Source organism: Pipistrellus kuhlii, unplaced genomic scaffold (assembly GCF_014108245.1).
Source record: "Pipistrellus kuhlii isolate mPipKuh1 unplaced genomic scaffold, mPipKuh1.p scaffold_m20_p_2, whole genome shotgun sequence".
Lineage (NCBI taxonomy): Eukaryota > Metazoa > Chordata > Mammalia > Chiroptera > Vespertilionidae > Pipistrellus > Pipistrellus kuhlii.
The window spans coordinates 52,954,184-52,978,551 of record NW_023425515.1 but is presented as its reverse complement, the minus strand read 5'-3'; the positions used below and the strand labels follow the sequence as shown (position 1 = coordinate 52,978,551).

The window sequence follows — 24,368 nt, the reverse complement described above, 5'->3', positions numbered from 1 at the left end:
AGAGGGACAGAATCCCCCAGCTGAGGTGAGAGCCTGATTTTGGTCTTTTCTGCATTCTGATTAGATTTGCTTTCCCACTCATTTTTTCTATAAGGAATGCCAGCTGGGCTAAGGGCGATTCGTTGGTTCAGAAACAGTCTCTGTGAGATATCAGATCGCTTAGAAACAAGCAGCTGTTTGCCTAGTGGGCGGGAGTCTCCCTTTGAAAACTCCATATACTATAATAGTACAGGTCTCAGATAACCATCCAAAAGCAGATGCTGAAGGACATATACAGGGCTTCCAGGGGCTCCACAGTGTGGGAGTGGTTGGGACAGAGGACACAGTGAGAAGGGCTGTGCTTTAGCATCCACGTGTGATCTTTCAAACACTTGGAATCCAGAGAGAGATGCTTGTTCTGCCACAGAAGAGAGAACTCGCTATCTAAAGACAATAACACAAGCAGACTTTTAAATGATCAGAGATCCTATTTCAAGCCAATGCAGTACGTAGGGTCCAGAATGTGTTAGAAAGAGGAATCCATAGACGGGGTTGGTGCTGACCACATTTGGTGACTGCAGAGCTGGCAAGAAGTTCCTCGCGTGTCCTGAGTCCTGCCTGGTTAGATTCTGGGACAGAAGGCCCTGAGGCCCGTGAGGGCGTGAATGTCTGGGGATGAGTGTTCCAGGGCATCTGCCCCAAGATGTGTGTCTGTAAGGGAAGGGGCTTTTGTGCGAATGTGGGAATGGAGGTAACTGAGTGTGTGTGTCTGTGGGTAGGACATGCTCTGGGTGGCGTGTGCATCTTGGTAAGTGGGGTGTGTGTTGCTGTGCGCACACGCACTTGCTTTTGCATGTAGTTTGTTTATCTCTGACAGGGACATACATTTATGTGCGTCTGTGTTCTTGTCCATCAGCTGGTTCTTCCAACTATCTCAAGCTCCCAGAAAGATCTCCTTGACATGGTGGCCTTGCTCATTGCTAAGTACTATTTCTACTCTCACTCCCCTTTTTGAAGTAGCATCTCTTCTGTTCCCAACGGGAATAATCTGTCTCTTTAAGAGAGTAAGTATCTAAGTTCATGAAGGATCCTGGACCCATGAAATGCCAATCCATTGACTCTTCTCAGATGAGAGTTGCTCTATGGGCCATGGGTAGTTAGTTAACGACTTAGAGAAATATCAAAGTAGGTGGGAAAGAGGCTGAGGAGGTATTTTTGTGTCGGCAGCCAGTTCTATAAGGTGTCATACGGGACGGGGGCATGGAGCCATAGTTTTCATACATAAGCTTACCAACACCTTTGTTGGTTTAACTGCACAAACAGAACAACACGTATTCAGTGTTTCCCAAAGTGTGGTACGTGTACTCCCAGGGGTACGGGAAGAGTTTGGTGGGGGTACGCGTTGCACCGGAGTTTGGTGGGGATATGCACTGCACCGTGCTTAGCTGCGCCTAATTCTACGTTCTCATGAGTACGAGGGGTACTGAGCGTTACGAAAATTATAGAAGGGGTACACATATGTCAAAAGTTTGGGAAACACTGTGTGTTAGATCATAAGGATTGTACTGCTGGGCTCCCGCTGATCAAGCTGGTCAGAAGGCAACTACTGCTGCTGCATGGGATGACCTATGGTGAGGAAACACTCAAGGACTCTCTGCTGGTTTGCATTTCCTCGTGGTCTGGCCATGGACGAGCAGTCTTTGACCCCAACTTTGGATTACCTTGAAGTACTTGTCCAGGATTTCACTGTAGTTGCTGCCTTTAGAGAACCAGCCATCTGGAATGATCTCTGCTTCCAGCCACTGGATGATGCGGTGCCGGAGCTCATCACGGTTGGACTGATAGCAAACAACTGCAGGAAAGTGGGGAGGTCAACCGACGGTGAGTACCCCAGTGTCACCAGCACCCACTATGTGAGTGCGCCATTTCTCTGCAGTCCCACTGCACGCAGGGAAACAGGATGACCATGCAATGCTACAGAGGAGTCAACCTAGGGCACATACTGGAAAGTGTCGAACCCAGGATTCAAGCTCGCGTCTCTAAAAATTTTGTAGAGATCAAGAATATTGAAACAGAAAGCCTATGTTGCATAGGTGGGGATGGGGGGAAAGTAGAGCAGCAAAATAAAGGACATTTTCATTAACTTTAGGAAGCTGAGGGGGTGGGGGAAATCAATCCATCAACAGAACAGCTCTCTAGGCCCAAAGATAAAGTAAAATAATAGACGAATAAAGGAGAGCATTGCATTTCTTTATGGCGCTAGATTTCTGATTCTCTCTGTATAGCTTTCCCTTCTCTCACCAACTGGGTCTCTCAAAACTTCCACCTACATTTTGCACTGCCTGAATTTTACTTTATTAGACACAACGAGGCCAACCAAGGGCCACACTGAAGCCAGGCTCTGGGCAGCTGTGTAAGCCACACGGGAACAACAGGTGGGGCTGAGAGTTGGGGAAGCAGGGAAGGGAAAGACTTGGCCAAAGGGAATTCCTGGAAGATAATACATGTTAGGATGTGTAAGAGGCACTGAGCCAATGAATGAAAATCTGGCACCTCTCCCCACTCTGCCATTTCTTAGTTGTGGGATTCAGAGAAATTCACCTGGCCTCTCTGAGCCTCAATCTCTTAATCTGCAAGGTAATTACAATAAAACCTACCCCACAAGGTTATTGTAAAGATTTAAGGAAACATATATGCTAAAGGGGTCTGAATATATAAATGATGATGAAATTTTACTATTTATTCGTAGAAAATCACAGAAGAAATCCTACTGGCATTTCAGATTACCCTCCCCCATTTCTTAAAAAGTTGTGCCTCTGATTCTGCTCGTGCCTGGACAACAGGATATCTTGTAGATCACTGAAGGAAGTGACTTCCTCGTCCTTGCGGTCAATCACTATTCAGCAAAAATGCAAAACACAGTCAACCTTCTGACCCAACCCGATGCTTCAAATGACAAACACACGCACAAAAAATGCAGTTTTGCAGCTTTTCTGAGTGATGCTGAAGAGCGGCCAGCTGTGGGTCACAGGGCTGACACAGCTCTGGAGGTCTCCAGCGGGATTGCAGAACACAAAATTTCCATCAAGAAAGTTTCCTCCCTACCATGCACACTGCATGGATGGACCTTGGGAACATTATGTTAAATTTTTAAAAAGTGAGTGAAATAAGTCATTCAGAAAAAGCTAAGGACCATATGGTTTCACTCATAAGTGGGATATAAAACTGAAACTCCTGAACACAAACAATAGTGTGGTAGTTGCCAGAGGGAGGGTGCTGGAGGCAAAGGAGGTGGCAGGAGAAGATCTGACTTTGGGTGGTGAGCACACAATGCAATATACGGATATTGTAACATAGAAACCCACACCTGAAACCAGTATGTCCATGTTGACCAATGTCACCCCAATAAATTTAATTAAAAAAAAATTTTTTTTTAAAGATGCACACTGTGGAAAAATAGGCACTCACCTGGGCTGGCAGATGGACTTACAGGTTTCTTTTCTGAAAGGCAAAAGAAGTCAAGAAAAAATAAAATTTCTATTTTACTAGGATTAAAATGGCCCCACATTAAGAGGCCACTTGCAACCTTTTCATCATTTTGTCTTAAGTCCTGTCTCCTTTCCTTCTTCCAAGACCCAAGTTTGGGGATCCTTTCTTTCCTGCTTTGTTTGCCACTTTGGGGCCGCCGAGTTCCCTCCTGATCGCACACCTTGTCCTGCCAGATTGAGGGATGGGGGAGGTCACTGGGACTTTGAGAACTCATATGGAATCACCATGGAAACAGAGTGGAGACCAACATGTGGGCAACGGTTTCTTGTTTCTTCAGGGAAATTCGAAGCTGAGGCCCGGTTAGGCAGGGCAGCGGTTAGGCAGGGGCAAATGTTTAATTAGTAACAAGCATGGGACCCCTTCCCTTTTATCCTTATGGTAATGGTTTGAGTATGGGTAAAAAAGAGGAAACATAATACTACTAGGGCTGAGAGGTACCCACATTTTAAAAGCATGGGAAAAGTGAAATTTACCTGCTTTTAAAAAAGATACAGAATTCATTTAAATACTTCCTTATTATTATTATTATTATTATTGATTATTGATGTGGTTGCCTATCCACTATTCAGCTGCAGACAGAGCTGGCAGCCCCTAGGGTCTAATATAGGAAACCCTGGACGGACACCTGGGCCATCCAGGAGGATTCCAGCAACCTCGTGGGCGCCAAGAGGCTAGGCTTCCAAGAACCTGGGTGGTCGCCACGGCTTTGGGTGCCGTGTCAGGGCGGAAAGGACTCCAGGTATCCCTGCCATGCTGCTCTGCCTTCTTGGCTCCCCATGACCACAGAGAGGGTGCGCCTTACCTTTGCAATGTCCATCGTAGTCCACCTGGATTTTGGATCCAGTGAGGCAGGCATCCCGATGCAGCTCGCAGTGGTTGAGGTAGGTCTTGCCATTGCTGCCACACACAGGCCTCTTGTGAGGTTTGCATTGCTGAAACAGAGCTGGGTGTTGGTGCAATCCAGGGTGCCAACACACACACAGAGCATGCACACACAAGCACACAGAGCCATGTCCTGAGGACTCCCCACCAGCGCGATGGCCTCAGCAGTGGGAGCTTCAGCCCTGGCATCTGTGACCGCACCCCACTTAGTGTTGGAGGCATCTTGTCACCTTGCAGCCCCATATGACTGTGTGCTGATCCTGGGTCAGGGTTCTCTCTGCTATTCAGTGAAGAGACAGACCCACCCCTCCCTGCCACACCCCTCCCTACCAAAAGGGTATTTCATTAGAAGTCAGGAGTTTGGAATTTTCTTCACTTCATCATTTTGTAGTAAGTTACTCAATGTCTTTGGCTGATCTAAGATCCCTTAAACTTCCAGTATTCTATGACACAAAACAGCCAGAGCTGAGAGCTGGAAATGTGGAGACTGAAAGGCAGGTAAACTCCGCATCTCTTCAATTCTTCTGTGGCTGGATCTTAAGGATCTTGGCTCTCTTGCTTTGTTTGTACTGTGGGGCCATTTTGTTTTCCTCCCAATCTTATAGTGCCTGTTGTGAAGCTGGGGGTTGGGGTGGGGATGCCTGGATCTTTGTGAAGTATTACAGAGAATCACTGTGAAGAAGGAAGTGGACTAAAGTTCACTTGGCAACTCTGCCCTACTTTGGCTATTTAAAGTGTTGTGGTCACAGGCAAGCTCAGTTTCTTAAGATGTTTGTGATTTCTGAAAGGAGAGAGGGGGAAGCAAGTTCAGCTCAGACGTAGTAAAGGCACCAAAGCAAGGAAGAGCAGGTGCAGGGAAAAGAAACACAGGACACTGGTGCTGGGAGGTAGCCCCAACTTTCCAATTTACAGACAAGAATGCCAAAGCCAGAAAGACAAGCTGCACTTAACCAATACTTATTACTGAGTTCTTCCATGTGCTGGGCCCTGGGCAAAGCCACGTACGGTCTCTGTCTTCATGGTATCCCGTGGCACTAGCTTGCTCAAAATCACACAATTGTATGTGGCCGAGCTGAGACTAGACGCCGGGTTGCTGAGCCTGAAGTTGGGCGTAAGCCACCACACAGAGGCCAGCGCACCTCCAGCTAGGCCCTGCCAGGTCTCCAGCATATCTGTTTTCCTAATTTCTAAATTGGAGGACTTCCTGTCTGGAGCGATGGGTCGGGATCCTTCCTCTGGGGACTAACCTGGGTGTATTTGTTTGCACAAAGACAGATGTACCTGGGGCTCGAGTTGATTTGACAGAAAGTGGGGAAAGGGCACACATTCAGGGTTGTTTGCCTGCAGAGTGAGAACTGATCAGAATCCTGCTTATGAAAGATGTATTTCTTGCTGAAACTGGTTTGGCTCAGTGGTAGAGCGTCGGTCTGCAGACTGAGGGGTCCCGGGTTCGATTCCGGTCAAGGGCATGTACCTTGGTTGCGGGCACATCCCCGGTAGGGGGTGAGCAAGAGGCAACTGGTCGATGTTTCTCTCTCATCGACGTTTCTAGCTCTCTCTCTCTCTCTCTTCATTCCTCTCTGTAAAAAAATCAATAAAATATATTTAAAAAAAAAAGAAAGAAAGAAAGACGTATTTCTTGAAAGCTCACTTTGCTTTTTATGGTTCATTCAAAACCAAAACAAACCTGAAAAGCCTGCTTTCAGTCTATTTTTAAAAATTTGCATATCCTAGTGGAAATCAGTCCTACAGAAATAAAGGCAGCAGCATGTAGGGCTATTTGCACAAGGATGTTGTTGTTTCGTGGGAAATGTCCATCTATAGGGAAATGATTGGGTAAATCTGGTGCTTTTATACCATGAAAGATCATGCATCTGTTAAAAAGTGAGTTACAACTATACATCCTGACCTGCAGGGCTTTCCATGATATATGCATGAGTGCAAAACGCAAATTGTGTATATACATATCTATAACTGTGTGTTATGATTCCATTTTTGTATAAAATAGAAGAAATCTCTCTACATGTTTATAGTAGCAAAGGCAAAAAAAAAAGTGAAATAAATATATGCCAATCTGTTAACCTGGGTTTTGGATTAACTCAAACTGGTTAACTCAGACTAATGGGAATTGAAGGTTATGCTGAAGATTAATTTCATGTTTTCATAAATACCTGTACTTATTTGACTTACATAAAGCATTTTGTAATTTAAAAATCTTATAAAGCTAAACTTAAAAAAAATCGCTGTGTTCACAGATATCTGATTTTTAACTTCTGCGATGAAAATTTCACTCTTTTCAGACAGACCGGGTGTGCTTTCATAAAGATGATGACATTGTGGGCACTGTAGTGCCGACTGGCAGCTCCAACGAGGCAGCCACACTGTCCTCTGACTCCTGACCTCAGCACTTACCTCAATGCAGAGGCAGGTGGGCTCTCCCTTCTCTGTGACTGCACATTCCCGGCCGGCTCCGCAAAACACATTGGCACAGATCTTGGATTTGCTCCTTAGTTCTTCCTAAAACACAAAATCATAAAAGAACACCGTGTCACTGAAATGAGCCCATGATGGGATGAACCGATGGTGGTGATCAGAGTTCAAGCCCAGGGCTTGATTTGGAGTCACGGGTTGAAGGGTCCTGATTAGCCACAAGTTGTCCCCAGCAGCCAGCACCAACCTTGCCAGCACTTCTCCAGCCCAGGCCACCTCTGAGTCTAAGATTGTTTCTTAAAGAACAAGAGCCCCTTCCTTTCTTACATGCTCCCTTTCTTCTAAGAACATTTATTGGTTAATATAATATTATCCATTACATATATGCCAACACTACACTAAGGAATGGAGATATAAAGGCACAGTCCCTGACCTCAAGATGCTCTGTGACTCTCTGAGAAAATACAAATCAAGAGGTCTTTAAAAATCGATAGGGAAGCACCAGGGAGCTAGAGGAGAGATGGAGGGCAAGAATCAAATGAGACACTCTGAAATAGGAGGCCATCACTTAATTTCTAAAGGATGAGAAGAATAGACTAGGCCAAAATGGAAACTTTTTAAAAAATATATTTTTATTGATTTCAAAGAAAGGAAAGAAGAAAATATAGATAGAAACATTAATGATGAGAATCATTGATCTGCTGCCCCCTGCACAGCCCCTACTGGGGATCAAGTTGGCAACCTGGACATGTGCCCTTGACTGGAGTGAAGCCTGGGAACCTTCAGTCTGCAGGCCGACACTCCATCCATTGAACCCAATCAGCTAGGGCATAAATGGAAACATCTGAGAGTAATATGGCTATCTGAAAGACCAAAATCTCACTGAGTAGTGTTCAAAGCAAAAGAATAGCCAAACTATTGAAATGTTGATCTGCTGCTTTTATTTGGTCTAATTCAGCCCCTGTCCACATCTGCCTCTGGCTTCAAGACCAAGAGGGCCAAACCATCTGATAAGCAGTAGAACTAGCCTCAAAACACTTCTGGCCAGATATTCCTGTACAGACATATGCACTAGAACTGAAAAGGCAGGGAATGGTTCCAGTCTATGCCTCTGAAAACGTGGGTGTTTGTAGTTATTCATCTGTCAGTGACACACTCGTGCCAGCCCCACCTCATTTGCCACTCAGGCCAGCAGTACTGGTGGTTGAATGAAGGAGAATGGGATTCCTCTAGCCACTCTTCCTGACAGGCTGCTCAGACAATCTCACCACAGGCCTCCGGCTTGCCCACTAGGGTGGCATTGGCTGTGCTAAAACCAACAAAGATGGCAGGAGCTGTAATGGGTCATGCGACTGGCCGAAGTAAGGGTGGGGATGGAACCTGAGATTCTTCCTTTCAGGCTATGTCTACTGTGTCATGCAGAGAACCCACACTCACAGACTCATGACTGTTACTCCTAACAGCTGGTGTTTTATATCCAAGAATAGGTCGCAGAAAGCAAAAAACAAAGTAGATATTGAGAGCTGAGGGGCTGTGTCCAATACAGCTGGTCTGCTGCCACCCGGAGGCTGCTTTGCAAACTTCAGGTTATTGCTTTCTCTCCTGAGTCAGCCAGCGTGTCATGCGAGGCTCCCATTGGTCTGGAAACCCTCGCCATGTTCACATCTCATTGGTTCACGGGCTGTGGCCACACCCATTCTTTTTTGGATGTTGCTAAGGAGAATTCAATAAAGCTGGCAGGCAAGGAAGAAAAGAAGTCATTCCCAGAAGGCTGGGAGGACTAGCTGTTGTTTCCTAAGCCAAGAACAGCGATAAAATCAAACATATTCTCCAGGCAGAGCGGTCCTCTTGGAAACTGTGCCTGGGAATAGAAAGCAGCTCTAAACAAGAAGAGGAAAAGGCTATTGCTGAGCAGTGCAAAACACACACAAAAACACACACAAAACACCTCAGATAAGACTATTTTCTCCTTTCCCTTTCAGGAAACAACTAGCTAACATACAATCCTCTGTGTGTGTGTGTGTCACACGAGGTACAGACACACAAATGTATAAAAAGCATGCTCAGACATATGCCTACACTTAAAGGGGCACCAACACACAGCCCCACGGCAGACACCCACAACCGTTAGCAATTATTAGCTGTGCTGTAACTAGTCACTTTAATACTTTGAGCCTCAGAGTTTTCCTCTCTATAATAGGGATGAGTACCAATCCTGCCCTGTGAAGATGAAATGAAATAACACATTTGGAAGTGCATCACAAACTGTATAACGAATCGCCTATGTAAGATGTTATTCATGTTAATGCTTATAGAGTTTACTGCAGAATAATAGCCTGTGGCATTTATGGAGCCCCCTCTCCCTTTTTTAAATCTTATGTTGTTGTTTTTAGTGAATACTAAAAAAAAAAAAAAAAAAAAAAAGCTTTTAGTTATAGGTTTAATTCAACCCAAATCACTCATCAGAAATAGATCTCAAAAATCCAGGTAAAGAAACAGATACTTTTTATTTAAAATATAGACTAATATTTGAATAATACAATTAAAATTTACAAAGTGTTTACATACCTAAAATTTCATCTTACTTTGTGAACAGCCCTGCAAGAACACGTATATTACTAACCCCATTTTATAGACGAGAAGACGAAAGATCAGAAAGGTCAAGCACCTTCCCCAAGGCCCCAAAGCGGAAAATGAGAGGAATTAGGATTCTAATCCACACCCACAGAGATGATTGAGCTCCCACTTATAAATAGCTGGTACCCTGCTATGAGATTTTTGTTATATATTATCTCAGTTAAGCTCTCTGACAATGCCCTAAGTTTGACACCATAATCATCCCTATTTTACAGATGAGGGGTCTGAGCCTTATAGGTTAAATAACTAGAAAGTGGCATATTCTACCCAACCTAAAGGAAAAGTTCTTTTACATTTATTTTCATGCCCAGAAGGGTTAAGGTTAAGGGTGTGATTTGCATAATTAGTAAATGTCAGGAGAAAGTGCTTAATGCTGCGTCAGAGTTAGATGTGAATCCCTGCGCTCCACTTCTGCTCCTCAGCTGCCCTGGGCGCACCTCTGCCCAGGGATAACACTGATCTCTGTGAGGGATGTGTGAGATTAAACAACATGTTCCACATGCGGCAGAGAGCCTGCCTCACAACTGAAAGTGGCCAACTTGACAGTGCAAAGCCGATGCTCAGGCAATTTTCCCTCAGATTTGCTGTTACCACTTTGGCTGCCACATCCCCACCCAGCCTCCCTTACACTGGAATGACAAGACTGAAAGCGGGAGGACCAACTAGATGGAAAAACCAAAGGGCCTACCAACCCTGTTGCCCTGTTTGAAGACCACAGAGAAATGCTGGTGGCGCATCTATCAATAGGTGGCAATCTCTCTCTTTGTCTCGTGGACAAAGAGCAGCCTTGGCTCCTGCAGCTCCTCCCAGCTCTTTCCTGCCAGATGTGGTGAGGAGGTGGGAGATTGGGGTTCATGCCCTGCAGGTACAGGCAGCACAAACCAAGAACTGGAACTGGGGGGTGGGGGTAGGGGGGATGTCTTACCTAAAGCCCTCATGGTCCTTCCCAGTGCCCCCCATTCACAGGCATGCTTTCATGCAGAAATCAACAATGAAGACAAGCCCTTCCCAAGCCCTAGCTTCTCTGGGAACAGGGTTGTCGAGAGCATTCCCAAAGATTCTAAAAAGTTCCTTAGGGTGATAGGTGGTTTTACCCATCTCCTGAGTGACTGATTCTAAGTGAGGGAGAACACCTTGAGATGTTCATGTTAGGAACACGCTCCTGGGTAGAGAGGAGCATGGCAAGGATGAGAGAGATGAGGCAGTGTGGCAGGTCTTGCCAGCTGACCTGGTGGGTGGGCAGTGAGGACCTTGGGACATTTGGAATGGAGCCAGTGGCATGATGATGTGGTGTTTTGGAATACTGTGTCTGGTCCCTTCCAACTTGGGAATTCTGACTCCAGGTGCGGGGCAGCCTGGATGGAGAGAGAGGCTGGGGGCAGGGAAACCTGCCAGGTTGTTGTGGAACGAATGTGAGTGAATGACCACTGGAGTCCAAATTAAAATTTAGGGAGCCTTTATTAGCTGGCCGGCTGGCTGGCCAGCGAGCTGGTGACTGCTCTGCCTTTCTCCACACAGGGAGTCCAGAGAGCAGCCCCAGCCCTTTGTGCAGGACTACTTTTAAGCATATTTACCACATCCTATTTTTGCAGAGCAAGCAACTCAAGACAAAACAGTTCTTCCCAAGCAATGTCAGGGTCATGCCATGGACGACCATGTGATTCACAGGGTTATCCTGTTCTTCAGAAAGCTGACAGTGATCTATGAAAGAAGGCCTACGTGCTGGGAAGGGGCCATGAGACTGTATCTCAAGGCCTGGCCTGATGTCAGCACTGACAGCTCTATCTGGGACACAGTCCACGGCCTCTCAAAAATTCCCACTCTCTAGCAAGATATAAAGCAGAGCTCTTGTGGGGGTGACAATGGACGAGGGCCCGATGCTAATATACATTAGAGCACCTCCATCCGAGTGAGGCTCTTTTCAGATGTCTCTGTCCTCACAACGTCTGTGCAGGTTTCCATATAACAGATGGGGAGGAAAGTAAGATTCAGAAAAGCTCTGTGATGTACAGAGGCCATATGACTAGTGAGAGCTGAGTCAGGCTTAGAACAGGTCAGCCTGACCCCAGAGCCTTGATATTCTTTTCCCAAGAGCAGTCAAGGGAGTGAGTCTTGGAGAGAGGGGACAGCTTCAAGGGCAGGCACAGGGAGAGGTCACGGATATACACACCCGTCGGTCTGAATACACTTTGGGAGAGTATAATTGATTAGGGAGAGGGCATATTCTGGAAGTGTAGACACCCTGATATATTGAGAAAAAAAAATCAATAAATACTTGTTTCCAATTCCTCCCATTCACAGGCACGCAAAACATCAGATTTCTAGCTTTTCCCATCCGCATCATCTCCCCGACTGGCTCTATGTTGTGTTCATTAAGTGTTGCAAGCCATGCCCTGGGGATCTGGTCCCATGGTGAAGTTTCACAAGGCAGAGTTCTCTTGGGAAAGGCTGACAGGGGAGATTGCTGACTTTTACAGGGAAAAACCTCCTCTCTGAGCAACTGTCAGCCACTGCATGGGAATAAATGATACTTTATATTTGTACCGTAATATTGATTGGTCTGTAATTTTGACCATCATTTTTTATTCTCAAAACCTTCGAGGATAGGCAGGCAGGAGTTATCTCTTTGGCCATTCCAGATGAAACTGAGACTTGTGGAGGGCTATCTGTGATTGGTCCAAGACCTCATGGGGCTCCACGTGTGGTCTCCAGACTTTAATCCAGCTCTTTCCACTACACCACTTTGCCTCTTCACAAATCAAAGCTAGACTGGATCCGAGGTCTGAAAAAACAGGATTTATTTTTGCAACTAAAAAAGCAAGTTATTTGCTAAGCCGCCACTAGAGGTGCTAGTGTGTTTGAGTCTCTGGGACCACCACAGCGGTAAGTCTGAGCATGAAATACACTTTAAATGTTTAAAGACTTTTTTAAAGTGCATCTTAATATTCCACCAACCACGGATGTAAACTGGGTCAGCTCTGTGCCTTCCATCCTTTTCCTCCTTCCTAACTTTTCTTTTTGAAAAAAAATTAAAAATAAAAACAGCCCTTACGTATGCCAAGGTGGAATCTTGGCTCCCTTGCCACTATTCTGTGACAGAGCGGCTTTGTTGACGCGAGAAAGGCTCTCCTTGCTTTGCCCGAATTAGTCATGGAAACTCCACAGGAACACCAGGGCTCCTTGGGACAAAGGCACTCACAGAACTGGGGAGAACAGGGGAAAGGGGTGGGGGTGGGGTGGGATGCTGGCTGCCCTGGGGAGGCCCTTCTGGAATGAAACCTAGTAGCCCGAACCGGAGAAAGCCAAGGAGAAAGCAAAACCATTTTAGGACCTTACAGTCTACCTAGAGCACCATGGGACCGTGCTCACGTTCTCTAACTCCTCCTGTCCCTGAAGAGAATGTGTGGGCGCAGGTAAAGAGGAAGGAGTGGTGATGTCTAGCAGATGTCCCAATGCACTTGGCAGCAGGCACTGCATTTGCAAGGACTCGTCCCCCTATGTGTTCACTCTGAGTTTATGCACAGAGCCAGATCCAGGTTTTGTGGGGTCTGAAGCTTACAAAATTTGAGGGGCTTTCCTAAAAAAAAAAAGAAAAAAAAGAATGCTTACCCTATCCCTAGTTGGTTTCACTCAGTGGATTGAGCTTTGGTCTGTGGACTGAAGGGTCCCCAGTTTGATTTCTGGTCAAGCACATGCTCAGGTTGCAGGCTTGATCCCCATTAGAGGGCATGCCAGAGGCAGCCAATCAATGATTCTCTCTCATCATTGATGTTTCTATCTCTCTCCCTCTTCCTTCCTCTCTGAAATCAATTAAAATATATTTAAAAAAACAAAACCAAAACAAACAAACAAACAAACAAACAAACAAAATAAGCAAAAGAATACTTAATGATGACTGCAAAATTGGGCACAGGGTCGTGGGTGGGCCTTGTAAGTAACAGGTCTGAAACTGAAGCTTAATTAGCTTCACAGTAAATTGGACTGTCCACCTACCCCACATTTTCTTCCTAAACGAGAAAGCTCTGCACCTGTAGTCTGTAAGTCGGAGCCTAGTTTAATATTTTATGCACATACAACTTATCTAAAGTAGACTAAGCGCTTGCACATTTTGGCTTCCCACAGACCCACCACACTGTCCTGCCTGAGAGAATGCCTAATGAATGTTTCCTACATTAAATGTCATTTGGGGTCCATTCAGATTAGTGTCAGTGTCGGTGGCCAGTTGCAATGGCATTTGGGATGTTTGGATTGAAGGTGTGGGTTTTATAACATCAAAATAAGGGATGCATTATCTCAGAGAATTTGCTTTAAGATAAAAATATCTATTATGGACTTGTCACTCAAGAATTAATCAAATTCTCCTTTCTGTTGATATCTGCATTCAGCCTCTAGTACAGCTTATGGGATAACATACTCCTCACTCTTTTTCTCATGTGATAATATATGGTGTGCCTGAAAATTACTATCAGATTTTAGATGGGACAAAGCTGCTTACCTTAACCATTGTCTTTATGGTTTGACAGGTTCTGTCACATTTTCTAAGTGTCGGCCTGAAGCACCTTGACAGACGGAAGCACCTCCACTGCCACTCCACAGAGAAGCCCTTTCTCTGCAATCCCCCTCCTCCATAGGTTAGGTCTTCCTGGAGGTGGCCCGGACCCAGCACAGCAACCTGGGTGCTTGGCTTCTCCAGAGCGCTAAGTTCCGTTGTTTGTATGATCTTGCCCAGTCCTAGCAGAAGCATACTGCAGCATTTAGTAAGCCCTTACAGAGTTAGGATTATGCTAGGTACTTCATACAGGGCTGAAAACCATCTCACAAGGATCGAGGACCTTGTGATTCTCAACCTTCCTAATGCCGCGACCCTTTAATACAGTTCCTCATGTTGTGTTGACCCCCAACCATACAATTATTTTCGTTGCTACTTCATAACTGTAAATTTGCTACTGCTGAGTTGTAATGTAAATATCTGATATGCAGGATGTCTTGGGCAACCCATGTGATGAAAGGGTTGTTCGACCCCAAAGTGGTCACGACCCACAGGATGAGAACTGCTGGTCGAGGAGGTCGGAGGATGCATCCCTATTGGCGTGGAGAAGACGGTGGCTCTGGACCGTTTCCAGCACCGGAGGAGGGTGATTCTGCTCTCATGCCTCCAGGTTCTGGTCCTCAATGATGAGCTGGGGTGTCTCCCCAGGCAGTGTCATGCTGCTTCCTCAACTCAGGCACATCCAGTGACTCCACTCTTACTGAAGGGCTCCCCAAGGTCTGTTTATAGTCCTAAGAGTTATCCCTGGGAGTGCCTGAGATATTCCATTAGTCTTCCTGAAGAGTGCCTTTTGCAAGTCCCCCAGTTTTGCAAATTCACCCGCTAGTTTTTCCAGAACACCTGGTTGGTGGTGTGGGGGTGGAGAGGGCGGGGGCTTTTAGGTCAGACCACTTTCTGTCCTGAATTAGCCTGTTAGGTCTGAGCATAGCACTCATTTCCCATTCTCCAGCTGGCTGCCTAAGATTTGCCCACTATGAAGGACAAAAGAAGGCTAGAGAGAGTCCTCCAGTCTTCAGGAAAGGACAATGCAGGTAATTAACCCATCAGAAAGCATGCTTGTGGTGAGTGCCCATAACAACAAAACAAGTATAATAAGTCTGTGACCGGCATGGTGCAAAGCTCTATGGCATCCACTTGAAAGGAGTGGTCTCTGCCTTGGCAAAAGTTTCTAACCTCATCAGGGCGATGGCACTAAAAGGCCAACGCAGTCCTCAAGGAGATGTGGCAGCCTCCAGGAGGTGGGGCTTCATGGGTGAAATGGGACTTGAGCTGAGCTCGACGAATGGCAGGATTGGGATGGAGACAAACCCTATAGGTTTTGAGCAGGAGGGTTTTCAAAATAGTTTGGCAGTGGTACATGGGAAGAAGTGGGTAAGGAGGAATTAATTGGAGGCACAAGGAAATCAGCTAGAAAGAGCCTGGGGAATGAGAATCTCATGTAGGGTGCGGCAGAGAAGGAAGGAATCCAAGAGAAATTTCTAAAGAACAAGATCTGGCAACCTACCAGAGAGAAGTGGGGGAGGAGAGAATGGAGGAATCTGCCAGGATCTTGGCTTCCAGGGCCTGGAAGGTTGTTGCTGTGTCTCGGAGATGGAGCCCTGGGTGTGTGTGTGTGTGTGTGTGTGTGTGTGTGTGTGTGTGTGTGAAGCATGATGCATCAGTAACGGGCATACGTCTCCAGGGATGTAAAACATTCCAGGGACAGTTGAAAATAAAGGCCTAGTAGAGATACACATCTGGACATCATCCGCGTCAGAGTGAGAAATGCAGCCAAGAGAACAAATGAGCTCAGGAGGGAAGGGTGGGAATGGAGGGATGAGGGCAGCTGAGAAGAGAAAGGGACAGGATACGCACAGAGAGAAGCAAGGAGAGCAGACTGCCACCCGCCCTCTTGGGGTCTGTCTCCTCTGGGCAGATGCCACATCTGGCCAGGTTACAGGGCTTGGCAAGCAGCGTGCAGGTTGGAAGTCAGTCTCCCTCACCTTCTCGTGTAGTGAACAGCTTGCACAACCGTATGAGGGCTCTGAAGGGGAAGCAGCCAAGAAAGCAGAGTGGGCACATTCAGAAAACTGGAAGCAAAACCAGGAAATCTAGAGAGCTCCAAGAAATGTATGATGAATGCCATTATAGGAGAAATGATTTGGCAAATGTTGGGATGAGACCCTTCCTCCTCTGCACAAAAAGCCTTTAAACTTCTGCTAAAACCTGAACCAGTAACCCAGAGGGCAGACCAGACAGAGGCAGTGAGATTCCATGTAAAGAGAACTGGCACAGAAACCTAGAGACGGGCTCTGACATATAACTGCCTGTAGCACACTGTGTGGCTTAGGGCAAGATGCTTGACCTCTCTGGTCCTCAGTTTCCCCATCCATAAAAAAAAAGGGGGGGAGAGAGGAGGGGTTGTAGATGATGTCAAGGTCCTTTACACTGTTAGGATTCTCTTAACTAGAAAGCACAGGAATTTACCATTTCAGACGTTCTTGAATATCAAACTTTATTTTCCCAAGGAAGCGAACCCAAATGCCCAAACTAAAGAGACTGTTTACACATAGAGCCTCGTGAGGGTACTTCAGGGGTTTCGCTGAGTTTGGGTTGAGGAATTAAAACTGGTTTTCACAGTCAAAGAATTTTCATAAGAAATGCCTTTTCATTCCCTCCTGGATCATGGCAGAGGAAATCAGGGAGCAGTAATGGGACCCCAATTGAGAGGCCTTATTTCAGTAACCAGTTAACTGCTTGGAACTCTCTACTCCCCTGGAATGCCATTAATAACTTTTTTATTCTATTTGTGTTTGCCTTGCAAGAAAAAAAGAAAGAGAAGAAGGGAGAGAATGGTTAAAGGAAATTCACATGAGATTCAGTTCTTCATTCCTGCCAAGAACCTGTCACTGAAGTATGTCTGGGACTGCCAGGGCTTACATTTACTCAGCATTCATGATCTAATTATTTCCACATGTAGTTCAAGGACAATGGTTGATTAAAAGGAGAGAGAGAGCGAGAGAGAGAGAGGGAGAGACCCCCACACCTAAATTCCAGTACCCTCAACTAAAGGACGGAGACAGCTCCGGGGCAGCTGTGGGAGAGTGTCCCCTGCAGTGCCCGCCCACCACATCCAGACCAACATTCCTGCAAGCCAACCTTCATTTCCCCAAGCTTCCCCAGCCCAGAAACAGATAGGATTCACATTCACAGGCCTCAGAATAGAATGTAATATTTACTCCCCTGTTTCTCTGATACGGATATAGCCTAAGAGCTATATCCACCCTTTTGTCCCAGGGGTCAACCAAATTTAGGTGGCCCCTAGGTAGTTCCTGATACACATACCTACTACGGAATAAACCCAGTGATTTATTAACATTGAGAACTTTGAATACCTTCTCCAATCAGGGAATAGTCCCCCCGCCTCTGTGGCTCCTTTCCATTATCCCAATCTGTGCATGGCTTTCCCTCAAACTGAAGGCTAAGCTACCGCTTCCCCACGGTGATTCACAGGAGCCGGCACGGATTCAAACGCCTGACACGTCACCTGTCGGCATCTCCTGGGTCACATTTAACAAAGCCTTTGTCATGAAACTCAGAGTCTTCTCTCCCCTGGGTGACTTCGTTGGTAACTTGGCCTTGAGGTCGTTGGCCTCTTTACCTCCAGGAACTCTCTGGCTCCTTGGAGCTTCAGCTATGCCGATGGGTAGAGCAGGTAGCCACGGCATATTTAAGACACAAGCAGACTAAAATAAAAGACATAGGACTCCCGAGGCTCTACATCTTGAAATGGGAACTCATTACCCTTTGAAAATGTCAGCACCGGCAGGTATTGTTCGATGCTCCTTTAACCTTCAGCTGGGAGGAGGATGTCCTACGAGACCAGCTTAAAAAGATGTCACCACCTGGAAAGTCTGATTTTTTTTTTTTTTTGTCTGGGTTGCACAAATCCTTCCTGTCCTTCAAGGCTTAGCTCAGGTTACACCACTCCATCCTCTGTGACCTTTCCTTTTGGTTGATATGAATTCCTTCTTCCTTGCTTGAATTCTCACTCCACTTTGAACTCATTTTAATCACTTTTTAAATTTTTAATTGTACAGATTTTGCCTTCCCAGCCGAACTTTAAGTTCCTAGAGGACAGGATGATATTTTAGAGTGCTTCCATAGGTCCCAGCACAGCGCCCTGTGCACCCATCAACCTTTGATGAAAGCGTGAAAGGGCTGCTGAATCCATTGCCCCAGGACTTGAAGGAGGGGCTGCAAGACAGATCCTGTGCCAACTCCTCTTCTGGGGCTGTCCCTTCCAGGACCAGTCTTTTGGGGGAAATAACCCTACAGACCCCACCCTTCTCCACCAGGCCGTAAGTATTCAGCTTGAAAATTCACTAATTAGAGTTATCTTAGACCCATAGAAAATTCACTAATTAGAGGTTGTCTTAGGCCCATAGAAAGACATTGGTGTGTGCATGTGTGTGTGTGTGGGGGGGGGGGGGGAGAGGAGAGACACAGGAGAGCAGTGAAGGTACTGAAATGGCTTCCAGTCATTTCTTTTGTCCATCAGCAATGCAGCAACTAGCTGACCCGCTGAGGGAATGAGGAACTGGTGGAGGGAAAGGGGGAAGAAGAGGAGGTAATGTGGGAATGTGAAAATTGGGTGACACTTTGGAGTGCAGGGGGTGGCCACGGCAGGGAGAAGTGGAAATAAAGTACCAAGGGAGAGGAGGCCAAGAGAAATCATGAAATGGGCTTGTTATCCCAGGCAGCTGCTTTGTGTTAAGTCTTCCCAGGAACCCCACCCCTGCACTGTCCTATGAGGTAGAAGGGAGGCCATTGGTCAGTCTCCTTAAACCAGAAAAACAAACTTCTTCCCTTGTTCTGAGCCTCCCCGCCCCTAGGATGTCCCAGAGTCTCCAACCACTCCCCTCTGGCTCATCCTTGCAGTGGACTGCCAGGGAAGGGTGAGGCTTGAGTTGTGTCCAAGTGGTTTATTTCCTCTGGGGCTGGACACCTCAGAAAGAACTGGGATGTCCCACCAAGAGCTAAAATAATTTGGCAGATGAAGGGGTCAAGATGGTTGGGTGAGGCAAGCCTGGAGGTCAGGGGAGATTGGAACACAATGGAACAGAGAGACCCAGAGACCCGGCACAGCCGAGCAGCGGGAGTCTCCACTCTGAAAACAGGGAGAAGCCCTGGGAGCCTTTGGGGCCAGTGTGGCTGCAAAGTAGCCATCAAGTTTCTAGCAACTCGGCAATTATTTCCCGGCCTGAGCAACGCAGAAGGGGTTAAAACCCAGCAAGAGCTCCAGCCTAAATGAAGTCTCCATATGTGTGTCTCGGTATGGTTCTAGGAGAAGCAGACAGATGCAATTAGAAGTTCTCAGACACTGTGTTGCCATGGCAACTGCTGGCCAGGAGAAAAGTGGGGAAAACCAGGAGTCCGAGGAATAGAGTTTTCCAAAGAAATGACAGAGGCAGGTGGTGTTCATCACCCTCAGGCTCCACAGGGAGTGCTTGTGCCTCCAGCGACTCTTAAGGACCCTCCCAATTTCCTGACATCCCTCCCTCCCCTCCCTCTGAAGATACACACCCAGAAGAACTGTGATGGTGCTCTCCGGGTGGCCTCTGGTCCCAGGGGTTTTCTAGATCTGAATCTGAGGATTGGGGAAGGAAACTGCAAGTTTATTTTACATGTCACCAGTTTCTCCAGATTTTTTTTGGGGGGGTGGGGTGGGGGGCGGGAATACTAGATCAGTGCTGCAGGGCAAACAGGGGTTTGTGAGCTTGACGGAGAGAAGATCTGAGCATATATTTGATCAGCCAAACTGGGACCTTTTCCAGAGTAAAGGGGGACCTTTTCAATAGACTTGGACAACAGACAAACTGTGACACATGGTCACCTTAATTACTAGGCTGCCTGAGGGAAAAGTGATTGTTTTTATTTTATAGAGTAGGAATTCTAACTTGGTGTCCATGAGTCCCAGAAACATAGTGGTGGATTTTGGAACTCAATTTTTCTAGGGCAGTGGTCGGCAAACTGTGGCTTGCGAGCCACATGCAGCTCCTTGGCCCCTTGAGTGTGGCTCTTCCACAAAATACCATGTGCGGGCACGCACGTACAGTGTGATTAAAACTTCGTGGCCCATGCGCAGAAGTCAGTTTTCGACCTGGGCGAGTCTATTTTGAAGAAGTGGCCTTAGAACACTCAAGTGGCCAAAGAGCCGCATGTGGTTCTAGAGCCGCAGTTTGCTGACCACTGTTCTAGGGAATAAGCTAAGAAAGATGATAAATCTAATGAAAGTGCTACTCTGAGCGTGGACTGCCTCCTGTGGCCTTTATCTCCATTGATTCAACGACCTCATGAGTGTACGTATGCACGGGGTTCTGCTGCTGGGCAGCTGGGGAACCTGGGCAGATTCTGAACCTGCTTCAAAATCTCGGTCATTACAGACCCTTCCCACTGCTTCTCTAAAGAGAGAATCATTCATTGCACGCATTGTTGACAAAGGGAGCTGGTTCTCTATGAGTTTAAGGCAATAATGCGGGCAATAGAGTGGGGTGATGACACAGCAGAGAGCGCTACTAAATCTCCACAGAAGGGGTCTTCTGGGAGTGCATTCTTGCGCATTCCTGAACAACTGAACCCGAAACGCTGGCTCGGTGATCCTGCGGTCACAAAACCCAGGGAAAGGTCAGGCTCCCCCAGGGAACCAGCAGAAATGACTGCATTTTAGGCATCCTGTAGGCAGCCTAGAAATTATGAGCATGTGGTTCAGCCACAAGCTCAGTCACAAAATTGTAGGATGTTGAAAGGGTGAGGCCCACCCAGGGTGCATCCCTAGCATTTTCTCAGGGCCTCTGGGAGTCACAGCCATCTGACAGGAATTCCTGCCAGTTACAAGAGTCTAGAGCAGTTATTTTCAACCTTTTTCATCTTATGGCACCCATAAACTAATTACTAAAATTCTATGGCACACCAAAATATATATATTTGCCAATCCGACAAAAAAATATGTATAATTTGGATTCATTCATGCTGGATGGCTACTGTTGACAATCTAAGGGAAGAAAGGTCGGTGCCCTTGAGTAAACAGTTAGGTATTTCATGCTTTAAACATTCTTACGGCACACAGGTTGAAAATTGCTGGTCTAGAGCAGCACTGTCCAGTAGAATATATCAGTCTACAGATAATTTAAAATTTTCTAGTAGTCACATTTTAAAAAGTAAAAAAGAAACAGAGAAATTACTTTAGTAATTTATGTTAAGCATAGCCAAAATATTACCATTTCAGTATGTAATCGATATTATTGAGACATTTTATACGTTTTTCCATAGGAAGTCTTTGAAATTGGCATGTATTTTACACTTAGAGCTTTTTTTTAAAATTTCTTTATTGATTAAGGTATCAACATATTTGTCCTCATCCCCCCATTCCCATCCCAGATACAGCCTGTCTTAATGGGACCAACTATTATACATTTCAAGAGCTCAACAGCCATTATGGCTCGTGGCTGTTCCTACCGAGCAGCACAACTCTAAACAGCAAGTTTCAGTAGTTCTGACAAATCACTGAGGAGAATTTTTAGGTGGAAAGAGTAAGATGTTAACTTGGAATTTCTTAGAAGTTGTGTATATAATTGAAGTCAACAGATATTATCTGAACACGTGAGTGAGGCACATCTGGGCTGGATCTGGGACCGGGACACACAGACCTCTGAAAAGGGGCAGATGTCATGTGCACCTAATTCTGGCTCTGCTTTCAATGCCCGTAGACACTGTAAGGAATGTCTCCTCCGGTCTAAGGAAGGCAAAAATGTTTGCCGCCTCTTGTTATTAAGACTCTATAGGGTTTCTCTCAGCAAACAATGAGAAGGGGTTAATTAGGCTACATATTAGGAGTCTCATCTTAACTATTAAAATATAACTTTTTTTCCCCCCTTTGCACAAAAGTTCGTGGACAAACTTGCAGATACACTTTGTGGCTGCCAGCCACACCCACCCACCCACACACACACACACACACACACACACACACACACACTTTTAGTGTCTTGAGATGAAAATCAATGAATCATGCACATTCTATTCTTCCTGAGACATTCCTGCCTTGCATTCTTTCCTTGGAGCAGTTGGGAAGTCCCAGCTGGGGGGAAGAAGCTGTAAAACCAACTGGTGCTGGCCAATTAGGCCGTAGCTGGCAGGAGGCCCCCCAATGAGAGGCTGCCAGATATTCTGCTCCATTGTAGCAAAACTCCTTATTTTTGCAGAGATGAAAATCCGGTGAGACCCTCAAACTGTACCAACAATGCACAATGACCTCTTTTTCTGTTCACTCCCCCCCCCCCCTCCCCAGGACAGTATTAGAAACCCTACGCAAAAACCTCCCCGCTTAGTGGTGAGTGGTCTGTAACAGATTATGTTATCATTCAGAGTGAAAACACTCCCAAGTATTATGTAGCAGTACGGTTCTCAGGGCTCTATGCTTCACTTTAAACTGACTAAACACTGGAGAAATGCCACACAGTTAGCTGGTTTAGGTTACCCGGACTCCACTAAAAAGTGGAGCAACAGGATACATACATCAGGAAACTTGGTGAGTCAACTGTGAGAGAGGGGGCTGCAGGCAAGTGGGAGACTGGCTCCCTGGCATTCCACCCACGGCTGATCACTGTCTAAATCCAGGAACACTGTTTTACCCGCACTGGGGACATCACGGTTGCCATTCAAATGAAACAGGAGAGAGAGCAGAAAGGATTCCTAAAAGTAAAGGTCTCAGCAAATGGTAAAGTCAGAAGACAAACTGACCCGAAACTTTGGGGCAAAAACTCACCAACAACAGAACTGAATGCTTTACGTTATGTTCTTTGGGATATGAGCTTATTCTGGAAATAATAGTCAGTGAAATAATGACAGCTCATGGAAGGAAAGAATAAAAATATTTACTACTCTGCTAGCCTCTGCTGAAATTTCTACTTCACCTGGAGCTGAGAGAATCAAAATCCAGGTGGCAGACTAAGCTAACTCAGCGTTAATAGCATGTCAAGGTTAAGAAAAGTGCTGATGGGCAAGTGCTGTTAACTATATTCCAGGTGCACATATACTTGCAGAATTCAACACAGGGTTGCCTGGGTACAGAGATTATAGGCAGGATATTATACATTTTTCTCTTCACATAGGAAACATGTGGATTCATTAATTGACCCATTCGGCCAGTGAATTATTTCAACAAATACTTACTGAGCACCTACTATGTGCTAAAGCTCATTTCTAGGTGACAAGGATTCACTGGTAAATGAGACAGAGAAGAACTCTGTTGTGAAGGAGTCCATATCATAAAGGGAGGAAAGTGAATATACACAAATAATAAGATCATTTCAGACTGTGATGACATTTAGAAGATAAGTTTGCCACCACATGTTTGACAGAGACATCTGAGTGAGAGGGCATCACTGACAGTGAGTGGTGAGGAAATCTCTCTTGAGCTTAGACCTGAAGAATGAAATGAGCAATTCAAATAGGGGGGTGGGGAGTGCCATGCTCTGAAGCAAGAAGGAATTTATTATGTTCCTGGAACAGAAAAACTTGTGGCTACAACACAGGTCCAGCAGGGAGAGTGGTAAGAGGTAAGCTGGGAAGAGTAGGCCCCAGGCTGGAACACGCAAGGCCTGGCAGGCACTGATGAAAAATTTGTTTTTTATTCTCAAATACACAGGGACCACTAGCGGGTTTTGCATAGGAGAGTGAGGTGAGTAGATGTACTCTTTAAAAAGAGTACTTACTCAGGCTGTTTGGTAGAGAAGTACCGTATTTTCCGGCGTATAAGACGACTTTTGAACCGAAAAAAAGTCAACCGAAAATCGGGGTCGACTTATACGCCGAGTATATCCCGAAAAACATCTCGATATGCCACTAAACCAATTTTCCAACTCTATCCCGCACCAATCACTGCAAGGCTGCTCGGACCGCCTCTCTAACTCAGCCAATCCAAGCGGGCTTTTTATGCATGCAAATTATACATGTTCTGTACCCAAAGCTACACTGTGTTCTAGTAAAAAGCCTGCTCAGATTGGCCAGAGTCAGAGAGGCCGTCTATTATAACCTTTGAACCTTTGCTTGTTGTGATTGGCTCACCGTGGTACATACAGTTGCAGCACAGGAACGTTCTGTGTAGCCAAAGCTGCTAGATCAGGACACATACAGTGAGTTAAAAGGGACCGTAATAGAATATTCTGTGTGTAGCTGAAGCTACAGTACATCCCAGTCAGTCACAAACAAGCGTTTTCTGCAAGTTCTTCATGTAATTTTCTTTCCAGATGATGCCATCATTGTTAATGTTCTCTTTTGGATTTCTTGTTTCTCGGTCAAG

The 24,368-nt window shown here is 45.9% G+C and overlaps 1 protein-coding gene across 2 annotated transcripts in view; it reads right to left on the bottom strand.

The window, feature by feature from the left end:
• The window catches only part of FSTL1 (follistatin like 1), a 57,772-nt gene that overhangs the window by 14,686 nt on the left and 18,718 nt on the right, over window positions 1–24,368 (bottom strand). For both annotated transcript variants that reach the window (XM_036448312.2, XM_045583963.1), the window contains exons 3-6: window positions 6,823–6,927; window positions 4,331–4,460; window positions 3,448–3,480; window positions 1,701–1,831 (exon numbers count right to left, since the gene is read on the bottom strand). In XM_036448312.2, coding sequence (XP_036304205.1) covers window positions 1,701–1,831; window positions 3,448–3,480; window positions 4,331–4,460; window positions 6,823–6,927 — 399 coding nt within the window. The remainder of the gene's footprint in view (window positions 1–1,700; window positions 1,832–3,447; window positions 3,481–4,330; window positions 4,461–6,822; window positions 6,928–24,368) is intronic.